The sequence below is a fragment of the Mus pahari genome, chromosome 3, assembly GCF_900095145.1.
Source record: "Mus pahari chromosome 3, PAHARI_EIJ_v1.1, whole genome shotgun sequence".
In the NCBI taxonomy this organism is placed as follows: Eukaryota; Metazoa; Chordata; class Mammalia; order Rodentia; family Muridae; genus Mus; species Mus pahari.
Window position 1 is genome coordinate 19,557,601 of NC_034592.1, and position 26,007 is coordinate 19,583,607.

Consider the following 26,007-nt stretch of genomic DNA (forward strand, 5'->3'; position numbering starts at 1 on the left):
CTCGCGACCGCGTGGCCCCGCCTCCCCGTCATTCATCGTTCTCCTCAGCCAATGGGCTTGGAGAAGGTAGGTCACGCGGGGTTTCCGCGCATCCAAGGGGCGCGCTGCACCCGCCTTCTCTGGCGCTTGTAGAGGAGCCGTAGCTTCCGGAAGCAGTTTCGCGGTGGCTGCCGGGATCGTGGTGATGTGGCCCCCCCGCTTCCCCCCTCCCCGCCCCGGGATGTCGGAAGAAACCAGGCAGAGCAAATTGGCTGCGGCCAAGAAAAAGGTAAAGCGCTCCGGGTCGCGGCCCCTTGACCCCACCCGAGCTCCTCCAGCGGCAGGACCCATGACCGGAGTCCGAGCCTTTCCCGAGACACACGGGTAGAAGAACCCCTCGGCGCCCCGGGCTCCCCCAGTGAAGTCTTCTCAGCCAGCCCCGCCCCCTCAGCAACCCAGCCCCCGCCCTCTCAGTCGCCCCTAGGTGACTTTGGTCAGTGACACAGGGTCTCTTAGCCCTCGGCTCCGGACGCTCCGATCAGACCTCCCTGGGCACCTGTCTCCAAGGACCGAGGTCCTGGCCCTGTAGGCGACTCGGGCGTTGGTAGTACGGAGTGGAATGTAGTTACGTCACAGTCCCCCCTCGAAACTGTCATTACTACTCCGAGTCTGGTTTGGATTGCCCCACCTGCTCACCTAATGTTGTTGTTGCCCCCTTTTCCTGGTCCCTCTGGCGGAGAACCCGTTTCCACCTGGAAGGGAGCCCAACCAAGTATGGAGTCTAGTGCGGAGACGCTGTAGGCGCCCGCATTCCCTTAACTTAGCATTAGTGTAAGCACACAACACTGTCAGCGCCCCTTGCTGACATGGAAGAGCGGGTTTGGTTTGGATTTGGTTTTCTGCTCTCTAGAGAGACTAATCTCTCTGGAGCAAAACACATGTGTAGTGTTGATCAGTTTCTTGGGGAGCTGAACTTAACAACTTAAAATCCAGCCAAATTGTCTTTTCCAACTGGGGTCATGAGAAGCACGGGATGCATGAGAGGCATCTCACGGGAAACATCGCTTTCCCATGCTTCTTTTGAGAAAGAAAAAAAAACTATAAATGTCTGGCATGGCATTTTCCTAGATTTGTAGAGACTTCTCTCTGCAACGACAAGGGCTGTACCCTTTCTGTTCCCATGTTCACTAAAGCTGCGCCTTCACGGTTTCTGCCCTTCTGTCATGTTGTAAACTTTAGGAAACACATTTAGTGTACCTTTAGTCTGTGTTGATAAATCGGCCCCAGTGGAGTTAGGAGTGGAGCTGAGTTGTTAGGGTGTTTGTTTAGTGTATACAAGGGCCTGTTCAGTACTCAGCTTAGTTGGCAAGAGTGCTCATGAGGCTCTGGCTTGGATCCTCCAATGGCATTAGCTGGGCAGAGAGCAGTGCATGACTCTATTTCCAAGGCTATGGAGGTAGAGGCAGAAGGATCAAACCTTCAAGGTTATTTTTGTCTATATATGGAATTTGAGGCCTGCTTGGTGTATGGCATACCCAATATTGGAGCTGGAGAGGTGGTTCAGCAGGTAAAAGCATTTGCTGCTCTTGCAGAGGACCTGGGTATAGTTCCCTTCACCCACATGCCAGCTAACAACTATCTCTAACTCCAGGTCTAGATGTTGTATATTATGCCCTCTTCTGGCCAACTAGGTTACTGTGTGTACATGATGTACAGACATACATGTAAGCAAAAACAAACAACTACCCTCATACACATACAGTCTTTTTAAAATTAAATTAGATTTTATGTTTGTTTTTGAGACAAGGTATGTATTCCTGGTTGGCCCTGAACTCAGATATGCCTTCCTCTACCTGACTAGTCCTGGGTGAAAGGTGTAGGCTACCAAACCCAGCAGTCCTGGTTGGTTGGTTTGTTTGTTTTCTGTTTTTGAAGGGCAGCTGTATCTGTATGGCTCAGTATTAGAATGCTGGGCTCTCATGCATAACGCTCCAGGTTCAGTCCCCGGCACTGCAACAACAACAACAAGGAAATCACGAGGTTGCATTGACAGTGCTTTGGCCTTTGACAGTGAGATGGCTCTGGTAGAGTATTTCCACACAAGCAGGAGGGCCTGAGCTTGGATTTCCTAGATTCTATATAAAACCAGACATGGCAGCATGAATCTGTAAGCTCAGATGTCTGGCTAAATGTATGGCGGAGACAGAATTATTAGAAGCTGAGGGGCCATCTAGCCTGGTGTGTGTGGTAATGACTTGTCTGAGAGTGGGAGAGAGGAAGCAACCCTGAGGCTGCCCTCTGTATACACACATACATGTGTCCTCTGAGAATCTTATATATGCCATAACATGCCTGTGCACCCTCTCTCCTAATATACAAACATGCATGCATGTGTACACACACACATATTTTTTTAAAAGATTTATTTATTATATGTAAGTACACTGTAGCTGTCTTCAGACACTCCAGAAGAGGTCGTCAATCTTGTTACGGATGGTTATGAGCCACCATGTGGTTGCTGGGATTTGAACTCTGGACCTTTGGAAGAGCAGTCGGGTGCTCTTACTCACTGAGCCATCTCACCAGCCCCCCATATGTTTTAAAGATATGATCTTTGAGTATTATTCCCAGCATAGACATGATAGTTCACAAGCATCTGTGATTCCGGTTCCGTTCCAAGGGTTCTGACACGCTCTTCTGAACTCTGTGTACACCAGGTAGACATGCAGTGCGCGCACACACACAGACACACACAGGCAAAATACTCATGCACATAAAATATACTTAAAAAATAAATAAGGCCGGGCGTGGTGGCGCACGCCTTTAATCCCAGCACTCGGGAGGCAGAGGCAGGCGGATTTCTGAGTTTAAGGCCAGCCTGGTCTACAAAGTGAGTTCCAGGACAGCCAGAGCTATACAGAGAAACCCTGTCTCAAAAAAACCAAAATAAATAAATAAATAAATAAGGATAAAGATACGGTTTTCCGTTATATCCTTGCTTGGGCTGGAACTTGCTATGTAGACCAGGCTGGCCTCATCTCATCATAGAGATCCTCTGCCTCTGCTTTGAGGGCTAGGATTAAAGGGGGCACCACCATTCTGGCAAGAGAAAATGTCCTGAAAGGAAGAGTGGGGTTTAAGGTCCAGGATACATAACTCTGTCTACTGGTTCATGTGTTTGCTTGGTGTCTGTGGAGTCTGGGCTGCTGGGGAGCCCAGGCTGGCTCCCCTCTCATGCCTCCTACCTCTCCTAGGAGTTGGGATTCTAGACAGGCGGCAGCCTACCCAGCCGGTTGCTGCCTACTAAATGTTTACTCTCTGACCTCCACCTCTAGATTTTCCCTTTGGGAGCTGCAAACCCCAGAGCAGGGCATCAGAAGATTGAGTTTAGATTCTGCGTTTGCCTCCCTCTGTGTGTGTGTGTATGGGCATGTGTATATGTTGCTGGTATGGAACTTAGGGCCTCCTGAATGCTAGCCAAGTATCCCACTGAGCTACATTCCCAACCCAATTACTGCCTTTTTAGCCATGCCATTTCTTCTGCCATTAAGAGGTCATTACTAGCCGGGCGTGGTCTACAAAGTGAGTTCCAGGACAGCCAGGGCTACACAGAAAAACCCTGTCTTGAAAAACCAAAAAAAAAAAGTCATTACTATATCTTGTAGAATCATGGTACCATTACATGAGACTTATGTACGTAAGAGTATTTGTATAGGACCCTGGAGAGATGGCTCATCAAATAAGAGCACTGAGTGTTCTTCCAGAGGACCCGGGTTTAGTTCTCAGCACCTACATGGCAGATCGCAACTACCTGTAACTCCAAGATCTGACACCCTCACACAGACATACATGCAGGCAAAACACCAATGTACATTTAAAAAATAAAGTATTTTTATAAAAACAGCATAGAAAAAAACCAGACATGAAATATTCCACTCTGTAGAATACTTGCCTAACTTGCACAAGGGCCTAGACCTGATTTCCAGGACTGAATAAACCAAGTATGGTGGCACCTGCTCCTGATGTGTTTAGAGGTTCAGGCAGGAAACTGATGTTCATAGTCATCCACATAGTGAGTTAGTGCCCAGCCTGGGATATGTGAGACTGTCTCAAACAGACGGTGCATCCAGAAACATCAAGCAAAAAGCTCAATAAACTAGAAGCTGGAGTAGAGGCTGCAAGTGTGAGGCAGACGGCTCTCATTTCTCTCTGTTCTCCTTTCCACAGCTGAGAGAGTATCAGCAGAAGAACAGCCTGGGTGTCCCTGCAGGAGCAAAGAAGAAGAAAAAGATTAAAAATGGCGATAGCCCAGAGAGACCCACTGCCAGTGACTGTCAGTCACCAGAGAATGTGAGTCTTGGCCAACAGAGTCCTGTGGAATGGGGGCAGGTGGGAAGAAGAGGGACGACTGTGGTTCAGGTGGAAATGTCAGGTGCTGGTTAAAAAGTCTGACCTTGAGGGCTTGTTGCCTAGTTCATGGTAATATACTAGGGCTCATCTCACAAGGGACCTGGGTTTTATCTTAGCACAGGAAAAATTAAATCTGAGTCTGAATTCTATCTCTCCATCAGTTAGAAATATGATAACTTTAGGGCACATTGGTTAAACTCTCTGAGCCTCTTTTTACATAGCTATACAATAGTGGTAATATTTTTATATCTATAAAGATTAAGTGAAGTTTATTGCAGTTGTTTATTAATTCCCCTAGTGGAGGATCTGCTGTGGAGTTAACAGTGAGCTAATAGACACTGCTTGATTTTCTTGGTTTTGGGTAGAAATAAGATAAGAGGGAACATCATTGCTCTCATACTTCTGAAATGCAGCCATCTGTAAGAGGAAATTTGAGTGTTAAGTCCATCATTGTCATGAGCTTGCTGGGTTACCTCAGGAAAGCCTCTCTCTCTCTCTCTCTCTCTCTCTCTCTCTCTCTCTCTCTCTCTCAGTTCCTTCATCTGACAGGATGATGGTGGATTAGCTTACAGACTCTCTTTTTAGCTGTACTGTAGCAGTGTAAAGTGAAGTCTTATTTGAGAGTCTGGTTTTAAGGTGGCCATGGGGACTGGGGCCTTTGCAGATTGCTCTGTGCAATCCTGGGTCTGTGGAAAGGGTCTTGTGTATGTTGAGTTGCTTTGTTGGTCAGGTGTACTGACTGCATCCCTTGGGGACTCTGAGGGCTGCCTCTGACAAGGCAGCAGGTGGCTGCTTGGAAGGATGGCACAGGCCTGGGTGCTGATCTGTGCTCCTGAGTGTTCCGTCTCCCTGACTGTGTCTCTTCTTCCTGCCCTGACTTTCTTGCTTCCCCGCTCCTCCCTGCCCTCCCCTCCCTCCCTCCTCCCCCCTCCATTCTCTCTCTCTCTCTCTCTCTCTCTCTCTCTCTCTCTCTCTCTCTCTCTCATCTCTCCTCCCTCCTCCCCCCCTTTCCCCCTTCTCGCCTGCTGTAGATTCAGGACATTCTGAAGGTGTTGGTGTCCGACCTTAACCGTTCCAATGGGGTCTCACTCCCCCCATTAGACAAGAGGAAGGTGAGGCAGTGCCGGGCGAGACTCCCTCTGGCTTGCTCTCCCAGCCGTGCATGCCACAGAGGCCTCCCTGCTTTGGGGACCCTCTGCCACTGGCTCACTTTGTGTTGCCTCAGTTAACCATCAGCCCCTGTGTCTGCTTTGTCAATTGCTTGCTTGATTGGGTTCCTTTCTTTCCCTGTATCAGATGAGACCCACCTTGAAAGTTAAAGCTAATCGGGGAAACAACGTTCAGATCAGATGTGTGAGACTAGAGTTTATGAATGCTGTCAGACTGGGACAGATGGAGCACAAAAACATCTTTCAGCTCTTATCCTCGGGACATCTCTCTCTAAAAAACTAGACCGTAGAAACTTGTGGTTATTTTTATGAACATATTTTAGTTTGAAACTCAAGAAGATAAGGTTATGAGAAAGTGAATTTATAGTATAGTTTCTGGGATTAAGACTTTTTTCTAAGAAACCCTCAACAGGCAGTGGTGGCTCATGTCTTTATTCCCAACACTCCAAAGGCATAGAGGCAGGCAGATCTCCGAGTCTAGGAGGAAGTGGCCATGTCTGTCTACAAAGTGAGTTCCAGGACAACCAGAGCTACACAGAGAAACCCTGTCTTGAATAAAAAATCGAAGAGAAACTAACTGTGAAAAATGTAAAGTTAACTGACAAATGAGTGACCAGGAGATGTTGCTCTCAGTCCCTCTGAAAACTCAATGGACTGGGTTCTTGATAGGAAAGGCACTTTGCTAAACAGTGACAAAACAGATGAAGCCGGGAGTGGTGTCGCATGCCTTTAGTCCCAGCACTTGGGAGGCAGAGGCAGGCAGATTTCTGAGTTCGAGGCCAGCCTGGTCTACAAAGTGAGTTCCAGGACAGCCAGGGCTATACAGAGAAACCCTGTCTTGAAAAACCAACCAACCAACCAAACAAACAAACAAACAAAAAAAACAGATGAACAAGCCAGGCGCAGTAGCCCATGCCTGTGAGCCCAGTGCTCCAGAGACTGGGGCAAGAGGATGGCAAGCCCAAGACAGCCTGGGCTGCATCGGGAGAGCCTGTCTCAAGCCAATGCCAGACTAGATGCACAGGACAGGAGTTACGTGACCTCCAGGATGCCTAATGTAGCGACAGGAACATTGGTTCCCAGTGGACTCAGGCTGGAGAAGGGGCATTTGCAGCTGCTTTGATGGTGAAAGATGGGTCATGTTCATGCACCTGAGCTGAGGAGCTGAGGAGCAGAGAGCTGACAGGCACATTTCAGAGACACGGAGCATGGGAGCATTCACATGCGAAAGGACCTGTGTCTCAGGGCTGAGAGCTGGCCTCCTGGACATAACTTAGTACTTCTTCAGTTTACATGTGCCAGGGGACATGTGCCAAACAAAAGGAGCAGGCTTCTGTCCAACTGAAGGAGTGGTCTGAGCCAAGGCCACATCCTGTAATTCTGGGGATGAACGAAACGGAGTGAGGACTCTCGGGCTGGCGTTGGCTCTTTTCTGCTGACAGAGCTGATGCTGGCCAGGTGCTGCAGTCTGCTTAGGTGCTGAGCCGCAGTACTCAGCCGGGAAGAGGCACGTTGTGTGTATGGGAGTGGGCCACATGTTTGGTGTTTGTTGTGCTATGGAGTCACAGAGCCTGGGCTCCGGTCTCCCCTTCGGGAAACACTCACCAGAGCGCCCAGGCCCCTGGTCCAGAAGTGAAGACTTTTCTTGTGCTTTCGAAAACTTTCTCAAATTAGTGACTGATTTTCTACTCCAGGAATAAAGGAGATTAATATCTCCTGAGAAGAGATAAAACAGGAAGTTATGGAAGGTAAAAGTTGTTTCTGATGGGATGGGGCATTTTGAGGAGAGTGAAAACTCTGTAAGAACTCCATGCTTAGCTGTAAGACTTAAACTCGAGAAGTTGCATGGTTGTCACAAAGCATTTGAGTCTCCCAACAGTGCTTAGTGTCCTATCCTTATGGTCCCTGCTTTTGGGAAGCTGAGGCAGAAAGGAGGTCTCTAGTTTGAGGTCAGCCTGGGCTCTATGGCAAGTCTGAGGCAAGCATAGACTTCAGAGAGACCCAGTTTCAACACCTAGAGAACCAAAAGGGAGTCAGAAAAACATTTTTATTTATTTTTTGCCTTTCTGAATGTTGCCAGTCTTAGAAATGAATGTTCCTAAGATGCTACAAGGGACCCAGAGCCTAGGAGGGTCTGTTGCTGGGAGTGCCACACCTCCAGAATGTCATAGACATGTCCAGCTGCCACTGAGCCCCTGGTCTTACCTGTTAGACTCAACTGTAGATGTTGTCAAGGCAGCATCTCTGGGTGATTCAGAACTGACAGTCATATGAGTTGTAGGGTGTGGTCACAGTAAACCTGAAGAGAATGAGGCTCACACTGAGTTCTCGGAGCTTCGTTCTCACTTGCTCAAAGGAGGAAATTTGGTCAGCATCTCAAGAGGCTGAGACTGAAGGCTACATAAAGCAAGCGGCCCCTTTCTTTGGAGAGAGGCATGACCACTTCCTCCCAGACCAGCCTTGTTGAACAGGCCTGGACTCTGTCCCTCTCCCTTTGTCTTCCCATCCTCTGCCTATCTGGACTGTTGGACATTAAAAGACCTCTAAGGCAGAGACTAGTCTGAGAGTGAAGCCTGAGCTCCTGGGCAGTGGTGGCGCACGCCTTTAATCCCAGCACNTGGGAGGAGAGGCAGGCGGGTCTCTGTGTTCGAGGCCAGCCTGGGCTACAGGGTGAGCTCCAGGACAGTGGGGGCTGCATAGTGAGACCCTGTCTCAGAAAATAAAACAAACAAGTGAGGCCTGAGCCCGAAGAGCAAATGGGCCAGCTGGTCAGGCAGATAGTTCCTGCCAGGCAAGTGGGGAGACCTCCACAAGCTGCCATCTCTGAAACCTTAGGATTGGTCCCTGCTTACATTTCCTAGAAAGCTCCCATGATCTCCTAGATACTTCAAGCCAGAGGGCAGCCATTGTTCTCTGCTTTGTCCAGTTGTTTCTGAATTGACAAACACAGCCAGTGCGTGGGTCTGGGAGGAGGGAGGGCAGGAAAGCAAGAGGAGAGTTGACCATGATGATGAGTCTGTCCCAGGGGCAAGGCCTATAGTCAGGGGCAGTTAGCTCTCTGCCTCCTGGACTTGGCACTTGTACCTGCTGTGCCTGCCACAGGTCAGAGCTCCAGAGGGAACTAGGTCCTTGGGTGTTCAGGAAGGAGACTCTGCAGCCCCTGCTTTGAGCTCTGGCCCTTCAGAATGCTACTAGGTGGCCTGAGGCCTGGGCAGTCCGTGTCTGTACCCCAGTAGCTCCCAGCATGTGCAACTGTCCTGTGCCTGCTGCTGTGCTACCCCGCTTGCCCCACCCCCTCATGTTCATGGCAATGAGGCGCCTCTCTCCTGCGTGATCTTCTAACCCTCTGCTCTGTTCTGTGACAGATGCCCACAGACCATACTGCTCCTGTGCTGCCAACCACTGCTACTGACACTATGTTTCTCCGTGTCGCCCCTTCTCCCGATGCTGACCTCACTCAGGTTTGTGCTTCTCCCCTTTGCCTGCCGCCCTCCTGTCTGCTTCCCAAAGGACTCCCAAAGTTCTATAGACTCTCTACTCTCTTCAGATAGCTTGGTCCAGGTGCTGCTCCTGGAGCCTGGCATGGGGAGGCCAAGATGAGGAATGCTTGGGATGATGGGTGTTGAGATGAGTTTGGCCCACTGTGTCCCTGTGTGACAGTAAGCAGAAGCTGAATAACGTTACCTTATTTCTTCCTACCCATACAGAGCCATGATGCTGGCAATTGTTCTAACCTCATGGAGGAGACCAAGTAAGTGATCCTCATGAGGGAGTCNGGGCAGGCCTCTGCCCATGAGCCCCGTTCCCATCAAACTCCCTGCACCCCTGATCCTATGTCTCCTCCCTTAGGACTTTCTCATCGACTGAGAGTCTGCGACAACTTTCTCAACAGCTCAATGGCCTTGTGTCTGAGGTACCACAGGACTGGGACCCAGAAAGAAGGTAGAGAGGAAAGGAAAGTATGTTAGAAAATGAGGCAGGATTCTCAAGAGACTAACTCATGAGAGGCTCTTGTCATACTTGGAGAAGACTTGGATTTGGACCACAATGGGCAATGCNGCGATTTTATCCTGGTGTGGTTTGAGGTGACAGCTGTTGAGCGGCGAGGTTGAGCCTTGGCGGGATAAGAGCCNCGGGGAGTGGCACANAGGGGGTGTGAGTGAGCAGGAAAGCAGATTCTGCTAGTTGAGGGGGAAGTAGGAGGCTGCAGGGATTAGACATTGAGGGTCACAGAGCATCTCCATGTGAGGTATTGTCTCTCCTAGTCTACATCCTACATCAACGGGGAGGGCCTCACATCTTCCAACATGAAGGAACTGGAGGTGAGTGGCCTGGAATCATGACCCAGCAACCCTTTTCGCCAACCACCTATCTCCTCCTACAGGGACCTGGGTGCCCGCTGCCAGCTGAGACAGCCCACCACCCCCACCCCTAATGATGCTCTCTCTACCTTTCCCCCCCATCCCTCCTCCAACTCCTCCTCTCTGCATGCGCCTCAGAGCCGGTATCAAGAGCTAGCAGTAGCCCTGGACTCCAGCTATGTAACAAACAAACAACTCAGTAGCACGATAGAGGAATTGGTAAGAGTCCAGCGGGGTCCCTGATTCTTGCTGCCAGTCCTGGGCTTCAGTTTCCCCTTTGGGCTCTGAAGAAAGGGACTAGGGGGCCCCTGGGACCAAGGGGAATGGAAAACCTGGGGGCTTGAGTCTCAGCTGGAGGCACCCAGAGCATAGAGCATGCAGCATGGATCTTGTGGCTCTCCTCTGCCTCCTTTCTGTACTGCAGACTCCATCCTGAGTCCTCGCCCTACTTGTCCTGAGCTCAGTGCCTCCAGTAGAGGCGAACACAACCCCAGCTGGTTGTCAGGACCCCATGTCCTGTTGGCTTAGCTCCTCATTTGTTCTTTGATTTTGGCCACACCACTCCCTGGGTTTGAGTTTCCTGTTGGCAGAATTGGAGGGCATCAGGGATCTCTGTCCACTCTGCAGGGGCAGGAGCTGGAGGGCCCACTGGCTCTCAGGAACAAGTGCTCTCCCATCTGTCTCTTGGTTGTGCCCACAAGACACGCTCAGTTTTAATTCGCCACACTCTGCCAAGCCCCAAGTTGGCTGAGGGTAGTCACCTTTCTCAAACCTGTCTCTAGAGTTACTGTCCTTTAATGTGAACCCAATTGCACAGTTGTGAGTGAGAGGCCGCGAGAGCACCCTGGGAGCTTGAGGAGTCGGTCAGCTCATGGACCCATGTGGGTCTGAGCACCTTTCTCAAATCCATCCTGCCGCTCGGTCTGGGGTGTCATGAAAGGGTCCAGGCCTAGTCCATTTCCTTTGACTCTCTCCACAGAAACAACAGAACCAAGACACTCTGGATCAGCTGGAGAAAGTAATGTGGTTTCTGTGTTTGCTCTTTTCATGATGATGGGGGTTGGGGGGACCTCAGAGTTGCAGGCTTTCGTCTTGCTTACTTCTATCCTGGAGAAGACTCGCCCCACAGGGTGTCCTCCATAGGATCTTTGACAACCTGACCTCATGGTGTGCCTGTCCTGGTGTCTTTGTCTTTCCTGGGGCTCATCCCTTAGGCTACCTCTGCTTCCCCACTAAGAGCTGTACTTCCTTGTGCCTGCAGGAGAAGAAGGATTATCAGCAGAAGCTGGCAAAGGAGCAGGGCTCTCTCAGGGAACAACTGCAGGTGAGAGGTCTGGGCAGTGTCCCTGAGCCCTCTGGAGAGTGTTGCTCTCCTTTCTCTCAGCACCCATGGCCTTTTGTCCAAAGGTTCACATTCAGACCATAGGCATCCTGGTGTCTGAGAAGGCAGAATTACAGACGGCGCTGGCCCACACTCAGCAAGCAGCCAGGCAGAAAGCAGGTAGGCCCTGGGAACCCTTCCGCCTTGTATTGATGCTGCGGCGGGCCGAGGGCTCCATCTAGACCGCTCTTGTTCCAGGAGAGTCGGAGGATCTTGCCAGCCGACTGCAGTCCTCCCGACAGCGTGTGGGAGAGCTGGAGCGCACACTGTCTACTGTGTCAACGCAACAGAAACAGGCAGACAGGGTAAGACAGGTCGATTCTCTGGCCATCAGCAGCTTCCTGGTGGACAGTGAGCCTAAAGAGCTTTGCTGCATGGTCGGGTGTCTCACACACACCACTCCATTTCTTGCTGCTTTTGTTGTGTGGTTAATGAGTCTACTGTGTCAACGCAACAGAAACAGGCAGACAGGGTAAGACAGGTCGATTCTCTGGCCATCAGCAGCTTCCTGGTGGACAGTGAGCCTAAAGGGCTTTGCTGCATGGTCGGGTGTCTCACACACGCCACTCCATTTCTTGCTGCTTTTGTTGTGTGGTTAATGAGTCCCCTGCTGGCTAACTGGGGACTGTATAAGCAAGCACCCAGTGCGGCACCTAGAGGCTGTGCCTGCTGTGACCCTGCTGGGTGTCTGTGGCCTTGACCAAGTGCTAAGAGATGGGATGGGTGCTCATCTCTAAAAGTACAGATCTTCAGAGGGTGCCATTTGTGGAGAGAGAAGAATTTGAGTGTGCAGTGTATGCAAATCATGTCTGAGAGGATTGGTGGGGAAGGGTGACTGAATGACCATCTGTTCAGAGGAGAGCAAGACTGAGATAGAAGTTAAATAAGAGAAGTATCCTCCCCTTACCTGCAACCCCCAGGGGAAAGAGCCTAGAGAGTTAGACACCCCAAAATGTTCAAGTCTCAGCGCTGTTGCCTAAGTGATTTCAGGCCAGCACTTAGACTTTGTGTGCTGTTTCTGCCCAGTGTGGGTGATGGCAACTGTTCTAGATGCATGTGAAGATTGGATGGGATTATTAGCAACAGTGCCTGGTAAGTGCTCAGTGAACAATATTAACAATACTAGTGGTGTCCCAAGAGTTCCTGGCCCAATGCTAGCCTGCTGTAAATGTCATTTTTAAAAAAATTCATAATGCTCCCACCTCAGTGTCCAGATACTAAGATCACCGTCTTAGGCCAGCACATTCAGGTCTCATTCTGTCTCTGCCTGACTCATCCCTATGGAGCTTTTAAAAGTGTAACTTTATTTACTGTGTGTGTGTGTCTTGCCTTTATGTATATGCACCAAATGTGTGCCTGGTGCCTATAGAGGGCAGAAGGCACTTGGACCCCCTGGAACTGGAGCCATTATGTCAGTGCTGGGAACCAACTAGGGTTTTCAGGAAGAATAACTATCTGCCCCTTTACTGAGTTTTGTTTTTGTTTTTCTCTGTTTTCTATTTTTGTTAAGACGGTTCCTGTGTAGCTGTGGATGGCTTGGAACTCATAGAGATCCACTGACCTTAGTTTTCCAAATGTTGGGGTTAAAGGTGTACACCACCATACCCTGCATGTAGTTTTTGTGTTTGTTTGTTTGAGACAGGGTTTCTCTGTGAAGCCTTGACTATCCTGAGCTACCTCTGTAGACCAGGCTGGCTTTGAACTCATAGAGATCCACCTGCCTTTGCCACCAAAGCACTGGGACTAAAGGTGTGTGCCACAACTACCACCACCCTGCTCATGAGTTCTTATTAAAAAACAAAGAAAAGGTATTACTAGGTGAGGTGATGTTGGCCCACACCTTTAATATCAGCACTCCAGGCCAATCTCTGCAAATTAAGAACAGCCTGGTCTATGTAGAGAGACTCTGTCTCAAGAAGTAAAAAATATTAGTAGTAAGAGTAGCAGTAGTGGGACTGGGGAGATGGCTCAATGGTTAAGAGCACTGACTGCTCTTCCAGAGGTCCTGAGTTCAATTCCCAGCAACCACATAGTGGCTCACAACCATCTGTAACGGGATCCGATGCCCTCTTCTGTTCTGAAGACAGTGACAGTGTACTCATACACATAAAATGAATAAATCTTTTAAAAACAAGAGGAGTAGTAGTAACAACAACAATAACAATAATAATAATAATACAAATGAGTGAACCAGATGGAGTGACACATACTTGTAACCCCAGCACTTGGAAGAAACGGGCAGGAAGATGGGGAGTTACAGGCCAGCCCCATCGTCATGAGAATGTGTCTTATAAAAACCATTTGTCACTTCGGAAGGTGACCATGGCTGTGACCTCAGCACTGGGGAGACTGAGACTGGAAGGTTCAAGGCCAGCTTGTAAACTCTAGGTTCACCTGGATCCCTCAGACTGTGTTTAGGAAGAAAAAATAAAAGAGCTCGGGTGTTGTTGGTCAGTAATAGAGCAATTGACTTGCTGATACAAAGGCTTGAGTTTGATCCCAGCTTTGCAAAATAATACTATTATTAATTACAAACAAAACAGGGCTGGAGAGATGGCCTGGTAATTAAGAACCTCTGCTCTTTTAGAAGTCCCACGTGGTGCTTCACAGCTATCTATGCTCATGTTTGTGGGGGCACAGACATATATGTACATAGAACACCAGTACATATAAAATAAATGAAACAAAGGAACCCTGAAGGCTATGATCAGTGTGGACCTTTGGTCCCAGCTACTGGGGAGGCTGGGCAGAAAGACATCTTAGCCCAAGTGTTAGAAGCCATCTTAGATAACACAGTGTGACCCCACCTTATAAACAAAACAAACAGCCGCGTGTGGTGACGCACGCCTTTAATCCCAGCACTTGGGAGGCAGAGGCAGGCAGATTTCTGAGTTCGAGGCCAGCCTGGTCTACANAGTGAGTTCCAGGACAGCCAGGGCTACACAGAGAAACCCTGTCTCGAGAAACTAAAAAAAAAAAAAAAAAAAGAACAGGAAGGAGGCCGGGCTCTCTGCAGCCTCAGTGTGGAGAGTGGCGACTCAGCTGAGGCAGGTTTGGGTCTGTGTAGAACTGTGCTCTGGTCCCAGCCATGCTTGTGACTCAGTGCTTTGCCCTGTGGCTTGTGGCAGGCTCATGTGTCACTCTGAAATGTGTTCCTGTCTATTCCTGGTTCCTTCCTTTCTGCTCTGCCTCTGACCACAGCAAAAGTAACGAGGACCTGAGGCAGCAGAACTCAGAACTGGAAGAGAAACTCAGAGTCCTGGTGGCAGAGAAGGCAGCTGCACAGTTGGGGGTGGAGGAGCTGCAGAAGAAGTTAGAGATGTCAGAGCTGCTGCTGCAACAGGTGAGAGGTGCAGCCCTCACCCCAAGGCCCAGGCACTCAGTTTCTGGCTCCTTGGGGGTGACCTGCAGCCAAGTGCTGGACAGTTTAGAACCTCCTCCTTTCCTGTGGTAATTTATTTACTAATTGTTCAACAGTGGGACCCTGGCCACACCTTGTATCTGTTATCTCAGTAGTGGTTAGATGGATGTTGCATCTTTATTTTTATTTGTTGAGGCAGAGTCTTATCTGGGTGACTTGTAACTCACCAGGTTAGCCTTGAACTCATGGTAATGAGCCTTCCAAGCACAGAGGTTGCAGGCATGAGCCCCACACCTGTTGAAATGCCATCATTCTGTTTCATTTAAATGGCCCATGCTGGAGTCTGCTTAGCTCCTCCTGTCACTTTCTCGTAGGGCAGTGACCTCAGGTTGTCATTCTAGCTCACACTCTTGTGGGGAGCACTGCAGCGGAACAGCCCAAGCTCCCAGACCTAACCCTTCATTTCCCTCATACAGTTCTCTAGCCAATCTGAGACTGCAGGTGGTAATGAGCAGTTGCAACATGCCATGGAGGAGCGGGCTCAGCTGGAGACCCATGTTGGCCAGGTGGGGATCTGTGCGGGGAGGGGAAGGGCATGACCCCAGATGGCCAAGGGCTGGTGAGGACCAATGACAGCCCTTTGTAACATGTACATTGACTGATGCAGCTGATGGAGTCACTGAAGCAGCTCCAGGTGGAGAGAGACCAGTATGCGGAGAACCTGAAAGGAGAAAGTGCCATGTGGCAGCAGAGGGTTCAGCAAATGGGGGAGCAGGTGAGGCCTCTCTTCTGGTGTCTTTGCTCTTCCTGAGCATCAGTGTGGTGCAGCTGAGGGGTTCGGGGCTTTGGTTTTGCAGAGGTGGGACTGGGGGTGGATCTCTAGCGCCCCCTGTGCCCTGGGCAGGTGCACACACTGAAGGAAGAGAAGGAGCACAGAGAACGTCAGGTACAAGAGCTGGAGAGCAGCCTGGCCGCACTCCGGAGTCAGATGGGTGAGTAGGGCAAGAGTGACCTGAGAGCGGAAATGGGTCAAAGCCATGAAGGTGGCTTCCATTGCCCTGGGGGGCAAGTGGTGTGAGGGCATTGTAACGGAGGCAAAGGGTCTCTGCCCTGACTGACCAGGTGACAAGCCTTGTCATCTCTCTGAGCATGTGTCCCTCTGTGCAGAACGGGGTGGCATGACTACTGCTATCCCTCTGCAGGTGACTGAGCATCACAGAACCATACTAGAGTAGCTTGAAACACTTAGCTCATCTGAGACCCTGACAGAAAAGAAGCCAGAGCTTGGGGCGGGGATCCTGACTCCCAGTAGAGCCAAGAGATGGTCCCCTCACTGTGCCTGCTTCCTTTCTCAGAGGAGCCACCGCCTCCAGAGCCTCCAGCTGGGCCCTCCGAGGCCGAAGAGCGGCTGCAGGGAGAGGTCGAGCAGCTGCAGAAGGAACTGGAGAGGCTGACGGGACAGCTGCGGGCTCAGGTGCAGGACAATGAGAGCCTGAGCCACCTGAACCGGGAGCAGGAGGGGCGGCTGCTGGAGCTGGAGCGGGAGGCCCAGCGCTGGAGCGAGCAGGCAGAGGAGCGCAAGCAGATCCTGGAGAGCATGCAGAGCGACCGTACCACCATCAGCAGAGCGCTGTCGCAGAATCGTGAGCTGAAGGAGCAGCTGGCCGAGCTGCAGAATGGCTTCGTCAGGCTGGTGCGGAGCCTGCAGGCCCTCATTACTCTCAGGGAACACAACTTGCCCCTTTTGGTCAGCACTGTCAAGGGGTGCTGTCCACCTCACATGAGGTGGTAGTGGTGAAAGCACCTCTCAATCCAGACCCCTGTTGTGTGTATGAATGACCCAGCAGCCTTCCCTGCTCTGTGGGAGGGAGCATGCATGCAATTCTGGGGACCCCAGCCACATTAGGTCCTACTGACTGCTGCTTTCTGTCCAGACCAATGAGAACATGGAGATCACCAGTGCACTGCAGTCAGAGCAGCATGTCAAGAAGGAGCTGGCCCGGAAGCTGGGGGAGCTGCAGGAGAGGCTGGGAGAGCTGAAGGAGACGGTAAGGCCTGCCACAGGGGGTGCCAGCCATCACAGACTGGCTGCAGCCTGGAGCAGGCAGCCCTGGACTGTTCTTCATCTGTGCCAAGGGCAGAAGCTGCTGGTTTATAGCTGTAGGTTATATAAGGCTCTGGGCTCAGGCTGGATTCACATCTGTGGGTTCAAGTGCTTCCCATCTCCAAACCCATTCACTGAACTTAAAAGATGAGTTTCCTCACAGAGGTGTTAAAGGTTAAATGAGAAACGTGCATAAAATATCAGGCACTAGAAGTTAGTGCAGAGCAGGATGGGCTGCTTCCATCTGCTTTCCACTCTTGGGGCCTAAAGTGGTGAGAAAGGTGTAGGTGTGAGGCTGGGTACAAAGGCAGGCGCTCAGGCTGTGGCAGCCAGCACTGCCTGCCCTCAGCCCTGGCCTTCCTGCAGGTGGAGCTCAAGAGCCAAGAAGCACAGGGTCTGCAGGAACAGCGAGACCAGTGCCTGTCCCACCTGCAGCAGTACGCTGCTGCCTACCAGCAGCACTTGGCGGCCTATGAGCAGCTGACCTCTGAGAAGGAGGCCCTGCATAAGCAGCTTCTGCTGCAGACACAGCTCATGGACCAGCTGCAGCACGAGGAGGTACAGGGCAAGATGGCAGCCGAGCTGGCCCGCCAGGAGCTGCAGGAGGCCCAGGTGAGGCAGCTGTTGAAGCTGGGCCCAGGGGGAGGACCTGGCCTCCTCTGTGCCTTCTCACTCTTTCCTGGCCCCGCAGGAGCGCCTAAAAGCTACCAGCCAGGAGAACCAGCAGCTCCAAGCCCAGCTGAGCCTCGTGGCCCTCCCCGGGGAAGGTAAGACTGCCTGCCCAGGAGGAGAGGGCTAGAGTTGATGTATTTGGAGAAGCTCTGATTGAACTGGCCCCAGGCTATTCAGTAGGGATGCAGAGGTGGGGCTCTGAGCTCTCTTCCCCTAGCCCACTTGGTCTACCTGATGGGGTTATTAGAGGAGACAACCTACTGTCTGCCCCCAGGAGATGTGGACCAGGAGGAACAAGATGAGGAGGTTCCTCAGTCGAGTCTGACCATCCCAGAAGACCTAGACAGTAGAGAGGCCATGGTGAGCTGGGCTCTGTCTTGCCCCTTCTCTTTTCTACCTCTGTGGTCCTTGGTTTCCTGCCCTCTGACTTCTTTTGATTGCCACTTTGTGTCTGGGAGCCAGTGGTCAGTCTCCCTCTCTTCTCTGCCCCCTTTGTCCTGAGCATTTCCCTGAGAGGCACACCTCCCTCTCGTGTGCAGGTGGCATTCTTTAATGCAGCTATAGCCAGAGCAGAGGAAGAGCAGGCCCGACTACGTGTGCAGCTGAGAGAGCAGAAGGCACGTTGCCGGAGTTTGTCTCACTTGGCAGCCCCAGTCCAAAGCAAGCTTGAAAAGGAGGCAGTGGTCCCCAGGAATGTGGGTGACTCTGCGTCTGAGGAGAGCAGTCAGGCCCTACATGTAGCCATGGAGAAGCTGCAGGTGAGTTTGTGGGGGCTGGGAGTGTGGGGGCCAGCCAGAGCTCCTGAGTCCCTGAGACCTCTGTCTTGGTTCCAGAGCCGCTTCCTGGAGGTCATGCAGGAGAAAGTGGAGCTCAAGGAGAGGGTAGAGGAGCTTGAACATTGCTGCATCCAGCTTTCTGGGGAGACAGACACCATTGGTGAGGGGGAGGCTAGCCTAAGGCAGGGGGGCTATGCAGGGGGCAGACTGGGGGAGCCACAGTGTCTGAGCCTTGTCCACCTACCTGCCTGTCGTCTCCACAGGAGAGTACATCGCCCTCTACCAAAACCAGAGGGCAGTGCTGAAGGCTCGACATTTGGAGAAGGAAGAATACATCAGCCGGCTGGCTCAGGACAAGGAGGAGATGAAGGTAGGCCTACACTTCTGTAGTCCAGGCCCTGGCCAGTCTGGGCTGGGCTGTTCAAGTTGAGCTCCTTTTTCTCCAGGTGAAGCTGCTGGAGCTCCAGGAGCTGGTGTTGAGGCTTGTGAACGAGCGCAATGAATGGCAGGGCAAGTTCCTGGCCATCTCTCAGAACCCTGGTGACATGCTCACCCCAGTGCCCACGGGCTCCCAGGAATTTGGTGCTGCTGACCAGCAGGGTGGTGAGTAGAGCTGTTGTCTCTCAGGAAGGCACAAAGGGGAGGAGTCCCATGACGTGCAGAGGCATGACCCCCTCCCCCTTTCTCTAAAGACCTCAGGGAGGTGAGCCTGGCTGATGATATAGAGCCTGCACAAGGAGAGGCAGGGGTACCTGCTGCCCATGAGAACCCCACTGCACAGCAGATCATGCAGCTGCTGCGTGAGATCCAGAACCCGCAGGAGCGGCCAGGCCTCGGTAGCAACCCTTGCATCCCCTTTTTCTACCGTGCCGATGAGAACGACGAGGTGAAGATCATGGTTGTATAAAAGACTGGCGGCCAAAGCCTCGGCAAGGGCAGCCAAAGGTTCTGCCCCAACCCACACCCTTCCTCAGCTACCCTTATCCTTATAATAAGGTCAGACTCCACCCCCTCCAGGGGCTAGGGAAGTAGCTCAGTTAGTCGAGTGCTTGCCTGCTGTGTACACAGCCTTGGGTCCCCAGTACCTCTGAAAAGGCTAATACCTGTAATTTGAGTGCTTGGGAAGTGGAGGTGGGAGAATTGGCCATCCTCATCTACCTAGTGAGTTTGAGGCCACACTGGGCTACGTGAGACCCTTTCTGAAAACCAAAAGATCAAGCTCCTATCTTAATGGGGGATACAGACTGGTACAGATCTGCCTCTTAGCCAGGGCAGTTTTACTTTGTAAATTCCTGTTAGAGAAAGAGCGCCAGAGGCTCAGTGATGGAGCAGACTGTGCTGGGTGGCCTGGGGGCTTTCTCATCAAGGAGGGCCTTACTCAGGACTCTGGGGCAGAACCGTCTGGCAGCAGTCTCATGCCCAGGTGCAGCGCAGGCTGGTAGACCGGCCTAGCATTCAGCAGGGCTTCTAAGTTTTCACCGCTGCTCAGTCCTCCCTAGCCTCCTTTTCCTCCCCTCCCCCATTTTATCTTCATTTTCTTTACGTAGTGTTTCCCGTAGCCCGAGCTGATCCCCTGCCTCACCGCTGTGCCTGGTGGTTGGCAGTGCTAAGCAGGCACTCTACCAAGTGATTTACCCCCAGCACTCCCTGCCTTCTTCCTTTGTGTGGTGATGCTGGGGATGGAACCCAGGGCACAGCACGTCCCCAGACCAACTCCCATCTTCTCAGAGGCACTTTAGGGCAGTGGGGCTGGGCAGCACTTCGTGGGTCCTCAGGCAGTTGGGGCTAACTGCCTCAGGAAGGCATCCCACTTTGGAGGGCTTCCATCTTTTTGAGGCACTTTGGGACAGGGAAAGTGGGTACCATTCTCTCAGGCCTTATGACAATTGGGGTAACTACGCCAAGCAGGACAGAGGCTGCTGGGCGGGGTGGGCTTCCCCTCCCCCGGTGTACATATTGTACCTGTGTACTATTTTGTATATTCCGGGGTAGGGACACCCCTGTATCATAGTGGAGGTTGGAGCTGGCAAGTGGGGAAGAGCTTCTAATAATCATTTTGGGCTGGGAAACTTATTTATTGGTAGTGTTAGGTCAGGGGCAGGAGGCGGAGACAAGGTTGTGGCACCTGCTGATGCAGCTCCTCTTTATTTTGCTTTTTACTTGGGAAATAAATGGATTTAGCCATACTGCTGGGCCTAGGGTGTTCGTCATTAGTTCTGGCGTTAGCCTCAGGTTGTCACTGAGCAGAGAATGTGCCCGGCCTGGAGAGAGCAGGCTCTGGCCTGTGTGGAGCCCAAGGTCTGAAGTGCCTGGCAGGGCTGATTGACACCCATCACTGCTTATTGAATGAAGCCTAGGGATCCCAGGGAGAGTGCCACAGGGCTACAGGGACAGGGCTCCAGTAAGGAGAGTAACAGAGTCAAGCCTGTACATAGGTGGGACTCGGGGTGCAGCAACTAAGGTGCTGACTTCCAGGCCAGGCCTCTTACATTCTGACCCTTCTCCCTAGTCTGTCCATACAAGGGGCCTGTTTTGTTCTTTAGGCTGTTCGCAGTGTCCTGGCTGAGCTCATGATACTGCCCCCTAGTGGTGGAAGCAGGATTCGTAGGATGAGGACCTGCTAAACTCACCTTACAGCACCCTAGCAAGGGCCTTTCCTCACCCTCCATTCAGTGCCCAGTTTACACCATCTCCTCAGCCCCAGAGAATACAAACCAGCAGAGGTACACACAATTCCCCATGATCCAGAAATGGGTTTTATTCTCAGCCAAGAGACTGCAAGACTGGTGGCTACCAGAGAACCGCACAGCTGCGGCTGCTGCTGCATCCCCTTGCTGCAGGGTGGGGATGGCCAAGGGGATGGCTGTCCACAGGCCAGGAGGACAGGGGGGCTCACTGGAGGTGGTACACTGGAGGGGGGGTTGTCAGGATGACAGCGTTCCCTTGTTGGACCACAAGACTCCACAAGGACAGCATGGTGGTTGATTCTGACACTACAGGCGAGGCTGTGTCAGCCATATATATGTATATATATATGTATATATAGGTATATTTATAGATATTTATAGAATGTCGCAGGAGCAATACCACAGAGGGGCACAAGTTTTCACCAACATCACATCTGGATGTGTCAGCTCACCACTACAACAGACTAAGTCACAGATGATGAATAGGACGCTTTGGGGCCGGGGGAGCCACTGTCAAGTCACAGAACAGCTGTCCAGGCAGGCTTGGTAAGGGAGGTCTCCGAGGAGTAGGAGGGATCTGGTTAGAGGTCGAAGGGGGGCCTGGGGCTCTCAGGACGGGACGGACTTGCCTGACCCGATCGGCTGGCAGTTGGAGAGAAAGCCAAGAGAGAATGGAAGAGAGAAAAGGAAGGAGAGCTGGTAAGGCAGGAGCAGCCACCTCCAGCAGAGGCAGGGGCTGAGGCGGCTGTGGGTGTGGGCAGGGTTCCCAGAAGAGACACACAGTTGATGAATGAAAGAGGGAAGATGGGGTGCTGGGCCGTAACTAGCAGGCAGTCTGGGTAGAGGCTGGTGGCCCTCTCTTGCCACACACACGGCCTCTCACACACCACCCAGGCAATGCACCACAGGGCCTCCCTCATTTTTGCTCACTGTCTCTCATCTCACTGGCTCAGGGCCACCCCAAGCCTCAGGGAGTCCCATGTAACAGCCATGAGGCCGGAAGTGCTTGAACCAGGAGATCGAAGCTAAAGGGGATGGCTGGAGGGAGTGCTGGAGGCCCCTCGGGTGGTCAGAAAGTCAGGAGTCCTCTGAGGGGACCCTAGGGAGGCTGGGAGGCAGTCAGCCGATGCCTGCGGCCACAGACTTATAAGTCTAAGAGGGGAGCCTCCGCTGGTCGGGGGGCTGCAGGTCTCGTAGGTGAGGCTGGGCCCTTCCTGCTGGGGAAAAGCAGAAGGGTGAGCGTCAATGGCTGGGGAAGAGTTGGGACAGGGTAACTGAGATCTGTGGCCAGCCAGGCAGAACTCAAGTTGACTTGCCCAGTCAGTAGACACCGAAGTGCCTTTGGCTAAAAGGCATAGGTCACTCTGAAAACAGGTCAAATGTCAGAGCTGATGGGCTGGCTCTTTATCTGGGGCTGATGAGGTGGCTATTAACTACAGGTGTGCAATGTCAAGGATGAATGAAATCCTCACCTTGCCTGTGAGCCCTCAGGAGCTGGCAGAAAGGCAAAGGCTCTTAAGTGGTCTAAAGTCATCAGTCAGAGCCCTGGCTCTGCCAGCGCGATTATCATGCTTGCCCTGTGGTGGATTTAGTCACCACACCCTAGGCTGGAAGGAAAAAGCTCTATCTTGGCTGCATAGTTCAGAGTAGGTATGAAGAGGCGGTCCTAACACTTCTGGCCCCTTCAGAGGCTAGCTGAAGACACCCTCGCCTAGTTCTTAGTCCCTACACTGTCCACAGTGGTCTGGTGTCTCGGACAGCTCTAGGGAGCACCCACATCTACCGTCTTGGACATGGAACCTGTTCTAAGAGCCCTCAGTTTAAGCAAGAAGGCCTTGAGTAGTGGCGCTGAGTCCCGAGGCTCACTGGAAAGGGAAGTGAGAGAGCCAGCTGGAAGAGGAGAGGAAGAGGGAGTCCAGAGCTGCAGGAGAAGGAGGGGCCTGGCTCAGGGGTCCCAGTTGTCCTCAGCATGGAGCTGGTGCATCGAGGAGGGAGGGGGCAGACACACTGTTCATGCAGCAGGCTGAGAGCATAACCTACCGTAGCTGACACTCCTCAGGGGTCACTGATAGTGATTCTGAAAGACAGCACGAAATCAACAGGGCAGTTCACAAACACACAGGTGGGCCAGGCTGGGGGTTAGGGGACACACACACGCACACGCCTGGGCGTGCACACACATGCTGTGAGGCCTTAAGGCCCTGCATGCACACGTTAACACACATGCCCACAAACACGCATACATCTCCCTCCCACCTCCCAGTGCCCAGCACCATTGCCGGCCAATATGTCGTGCAGCACGGATCTGGGACATGCAGCCACTCGGCACACAGAAGCACACGCATGAGCTGTCACAACACAGAAGCTCGCCTGCACAGAGAAGGCCTTTGCACCAGCTCCCTGCACATTCAGGCCCGGTGTGCTGACAGGGTTACCATAGGGCTCCGGAAGGGATAGGCTTACACGCTAGGATCCAGCCAGCTGTCATTTCTCTGCCCAAGAACCTTCCATGGCTCCCTACATCATTGAGTCTCTACAAACCTCCAACCTACCCCACCCCACCATTGACCATTAGTAAAGCAGCTCACTCTCCCTGTCCATCTGACACTCCCCTGGGGAAATGTCAAGGGACACGTATTTAGAAGAAAACTAAAGCCCTGGGAGGGAAAATGACTTGCCTGAGGGAAGTGAACCAGCATTTCTGGACTCCCAGTCCCATGACATGCTGCCTGTCTTTACTGTTCCAGACATCAGAGCCCCACAGAGTAAGCCCATCCCTGCTTCGTTTGGTGTATGGGGGCTAGGCCCCTAGCTCTGTCCGCCAGCCATCTAGATTCCTAGATAGATGCTATTGGTGTATCAGATGTGTTCTTTCTCAGAGACCAGCCAGTCAGCAGAAACAGGGCAGACTGAGTTGGTTACTAGCGTGAACTTCCTGGAAGGAAAAGCCAAGGGATGAAGTATATATATTCCTTTTTCCTGGAGATCTCTAGCAGCCGGGGTAGCCTTTGATCCCTGTCTCTGCCCAATACCCACCATCTGGTTTCAGACCACCAGACTGTCCACCATTCCTAGATCCCATCCCCAGCTGCTTTCTACCCTAGTCCGCACCTGGGTGCTGCTCTCACATTCACACCCGTGTGCACGCCCACATACACATCATCACACCTTGCTGATCACACAATCACACTTGGCCTGATACTGTGGGCCAGAGGCTGAACAGCACTCTGGGACAGCTCAAAAGAGTTAGGGCTGGGAAAAGTGGGGCATCAAGGTAGCTCTGAATATAACTGAAGAACTCCACACGGTTCAGAGAGGATCTGGGGGTCAGAGACCTTGACCTGAGGTAGGCTCACCAGGAGCTGGGCCGGGTCAGTGAAGGGTGGAATGGAGGAGGATGGAAGGCAAGGGTTTAAGAAATGCAAAGTGTGGGAGGCACAGAGAGAAAATGGAAAAAAAAAAAAAAAAAAAAAAGGGTAGCGCCATGCAAGTGCTGAAAAGAAGGGGGCAAGTGGTTTGAGCGCCAGAGCCCCCTCCCCAGAAACGACCACCTCCGGGACTCAGCGCCCCTGCGGGGCAGGACCGCCTGCCTGTGGCCGCAGGTCCCTTGGCCTTGCAATACGACCCCAATGCCTAGGATGGAAAGGGTCGCTTCTGCTGCTAGGCCGAGGATCTAGAATCCGACTCCACCTCCCTCCGGGTCACACCCGCCTGGCGGTCTTTCCCGGTGCTTTAAGCCCCTACTCACCTGGGGACCCCAGGCGGGGCGCGGTTGGGGCGCGAGGGCACCTGGGGAGGGGGGCCAAAGGGGTCAGGGGAAGCCCCCGGCCTGGAGGGCACGGGGGGCGCCCCCCCCAGGGCGGATCCAGCAGGCGGAGGCCCAGGAGCAGGGCCCCGCGATCCGGGCCGGGCTGGGGGCACGGCGGGGGCTCGGCGCTGCGGCGTGGGGCTGGACGTGGGCGATCTACGGGCGACAAGAGCAGAAGAAGCGCGGAGCGGAGATGAGCCGCTCCGCCTCCAACAGAGACCCCGCCCTCAGCCCAGGCTGTCCCCGCCCATGCAGCAAGCCCCGCCCAAAGCGGCCTGAGCGTGGGAGCCTAAGCCGGATCCCCAGCGGCGCCACCCACCCTGCAGCCAGCGCTCATGGCAAGCCCCGCCCCGCGATAAGCCCCGCCCTCTTCTAAGCTCCTCCCCTTGCTCCAGGTGGGAGCCCCCGAGACCCGGGCGCGCCACTGCCCGGTCCCGGCCCTCCTCCCGCGGGCCCCGGGCTGGGGGGCTTTGGGGCCGTGGGGGCCGGCCCTGGTACCTGCGTCCGGCCGGTACGCTCTGCACCTGCAGCCAGGAGTCGTCCACGGGCGGGGGCATGGGTGTGCTGACGGTGGTCGTGTTGATGTCGCCGATAATGCTGAGTGCCTCCTTCAGTGCATGGTACATGCGCAGCATCTCGTCGCGCCGCTGAGCCTGCTCGGCCGATTCTTCCATCAGTGTGTTCTGGTCCCCGCAAGAGTACAGGTTGGCCAGCAGCTCAGAGAAGATAAACTCCTTGGTCTGTGCACAGAGAAGGAAGGAGCACCTGATGACCGCGTCACCTTGTCGCTGGCCAGACCTGCTGGATCTGGGTACAGAACTGGAAGCTGGGGTTTGGTATTTCAGATGTCTACTTCTGCTTGATGCCTAAATTCGCAGGTCTCTTCAAATCCCATCTTAATGTCCTTTTCTCAGACAAGAATACACAGTGGGATAGGGAAGTCACCTGCCCTAGGTGTCAGATCCAGGAGGAGACTCAGAACCTAGCCTGTCACTAGGCCAACTGCCTACCCTGAATCCTTAAGGAAGAAAATAACAGGGCTGGTGAGATGGCTCAGTGGGTAAGAGCACCCGATTGCTCTTCTGAAGGTCCAGAGTTCCAATCCCAGCAACCACATGGTGGTTCATAACCATCCGTAACAAGATCTGATGCCCTCTTCTGGAGTGTCTGAAGACAGCTACAGTGTACTTACACATAATAAATAAATAAATTCTTTAAAAAAAAAAAAGGAAGAAAATAACAAATCTATAACTTAATGTGTCTTTGTACTGAGTGACAGGTGTCCATGTGTGTAGTGGA

The 26,007-nt window shown here is 52.6% G+C and overlaps 2 protein-coding genes across 14 annotated transcripts in view; one reads left to right on the forward strand and one right to left on the reverse strand.

Annotated features, from left to right (window-relative positions):
- Nucleotides 1-184: 184 nt before the first annotated feature.
- Golga2 (golgin A2) lies at nucleotides 185-20,399 on the forward strand. The gene is made up of 26 exons (XM_029536893.1): nucleotides 185-268; nucleotides 4,207-4,329; nucleotides 5,421-5,501; nucleotides 8,924-9,019; nucleotides 9,266-9,309; nucleotides 9,408-9,471; nucleotides 9,824-9,880; nucleotides 10,058-10,138; nucleotides 10,899-10,937; nucleotides 11,181-11,243; nucleotides 11,327-11,420; nucleotides 11,499-11,651; nucleotides 14,429-14,643; nucleotides 15,138-15,227; nucleotides 15,329-15,436; nucleotides 15,566-15,653; nucleotides 16,017-16,354; nucleotides 16,596-16,709; nucleotides 17,132-17,377; nucleotides 17,457-17,532; nucleotides 17,712-17,797; nucleotides 17,977-18,195; nucleotides 18,271-18,373; nucleotides 18,477-18,583; nucleotides 18,660-18,816; nucleotides 18,906-20,399. Exons 1-26 carry the CDS (start codon nucleotides 185-187, stop codon nucleotides 19,118-19,120), a joined length of 3,141 nt encoding a protein of 1,046 aa, XP_029392753.1. The 3' UTR covers nucleotides 19,121-20,399.
- A 547-nt stretch (nucleotides 20,400-20,946) lies between these two features.
- The window catches only part of Dnm1 (dynamin 1), a 44,397-nt gene continuing 39,336 nt past the window's right edge, over nucleotides 20,947-26,007 (reverse strand). For 2 of the 13 annotated variants that reach the window (XM_021194172.2, XM_021194171.2), the window contains exons 20-23: nucleotides 25,207-25,448; nucleotides 24,649-24,864; nucleotides 22,941-22,977; nucleotides 20,947-21,542 (exon numbers count right to left, since the gene is read on the reverse strand). In XM_021194172.2, the coding sequence (XP_021049831.1) occupies nucleotides 22,956-22,977; nucleotides 24,649-24,864; nucleotides 25,207-25,448 (480 nt within the window). In that variant the 3' untranslated portion in view covers nucleotides 20,947-21,542; nucleotides 22,941-22,955. Of the gene's footprint in view, nucleotides 22,118-22,940; nucleotides 22,978-24,648; nucleotides 24,865-25,206; nucleotides 25,449-26,007 lie in introns of those variants that run through there. The other 11 variants (XM_021194166.2, XM_021194168.2, XM_029536612.1 and 8 more) reach the window with 9 other exon arrangements.

Excerpts from the sequence above, each read along its gene's own strand:
- Golga2 (XM_029536893.1), top strand. The coding sequence starts at position 185 with ATGTGGCCCCCCCGCTTCCCCCCTCCCCGCCCCGGGATGTCGGAAGAA. Across the intron at positions 18,584-18,659 it reads AGGACAAGGAGGAGATGAAG|GTGAAGCTGCTGGAGCTCCA; the intron begins GTAGGCCTACAC and ends CTTTTTCTCCAG. Across the intron at positions 18,817-18,905 it reads TGCTGCTGACCAGCAGGGTG|ACCTCAGGGAGGTGAGCCTG; the intron begins GTGAGTAGAGCT and ends CTTTCTCTAAAG.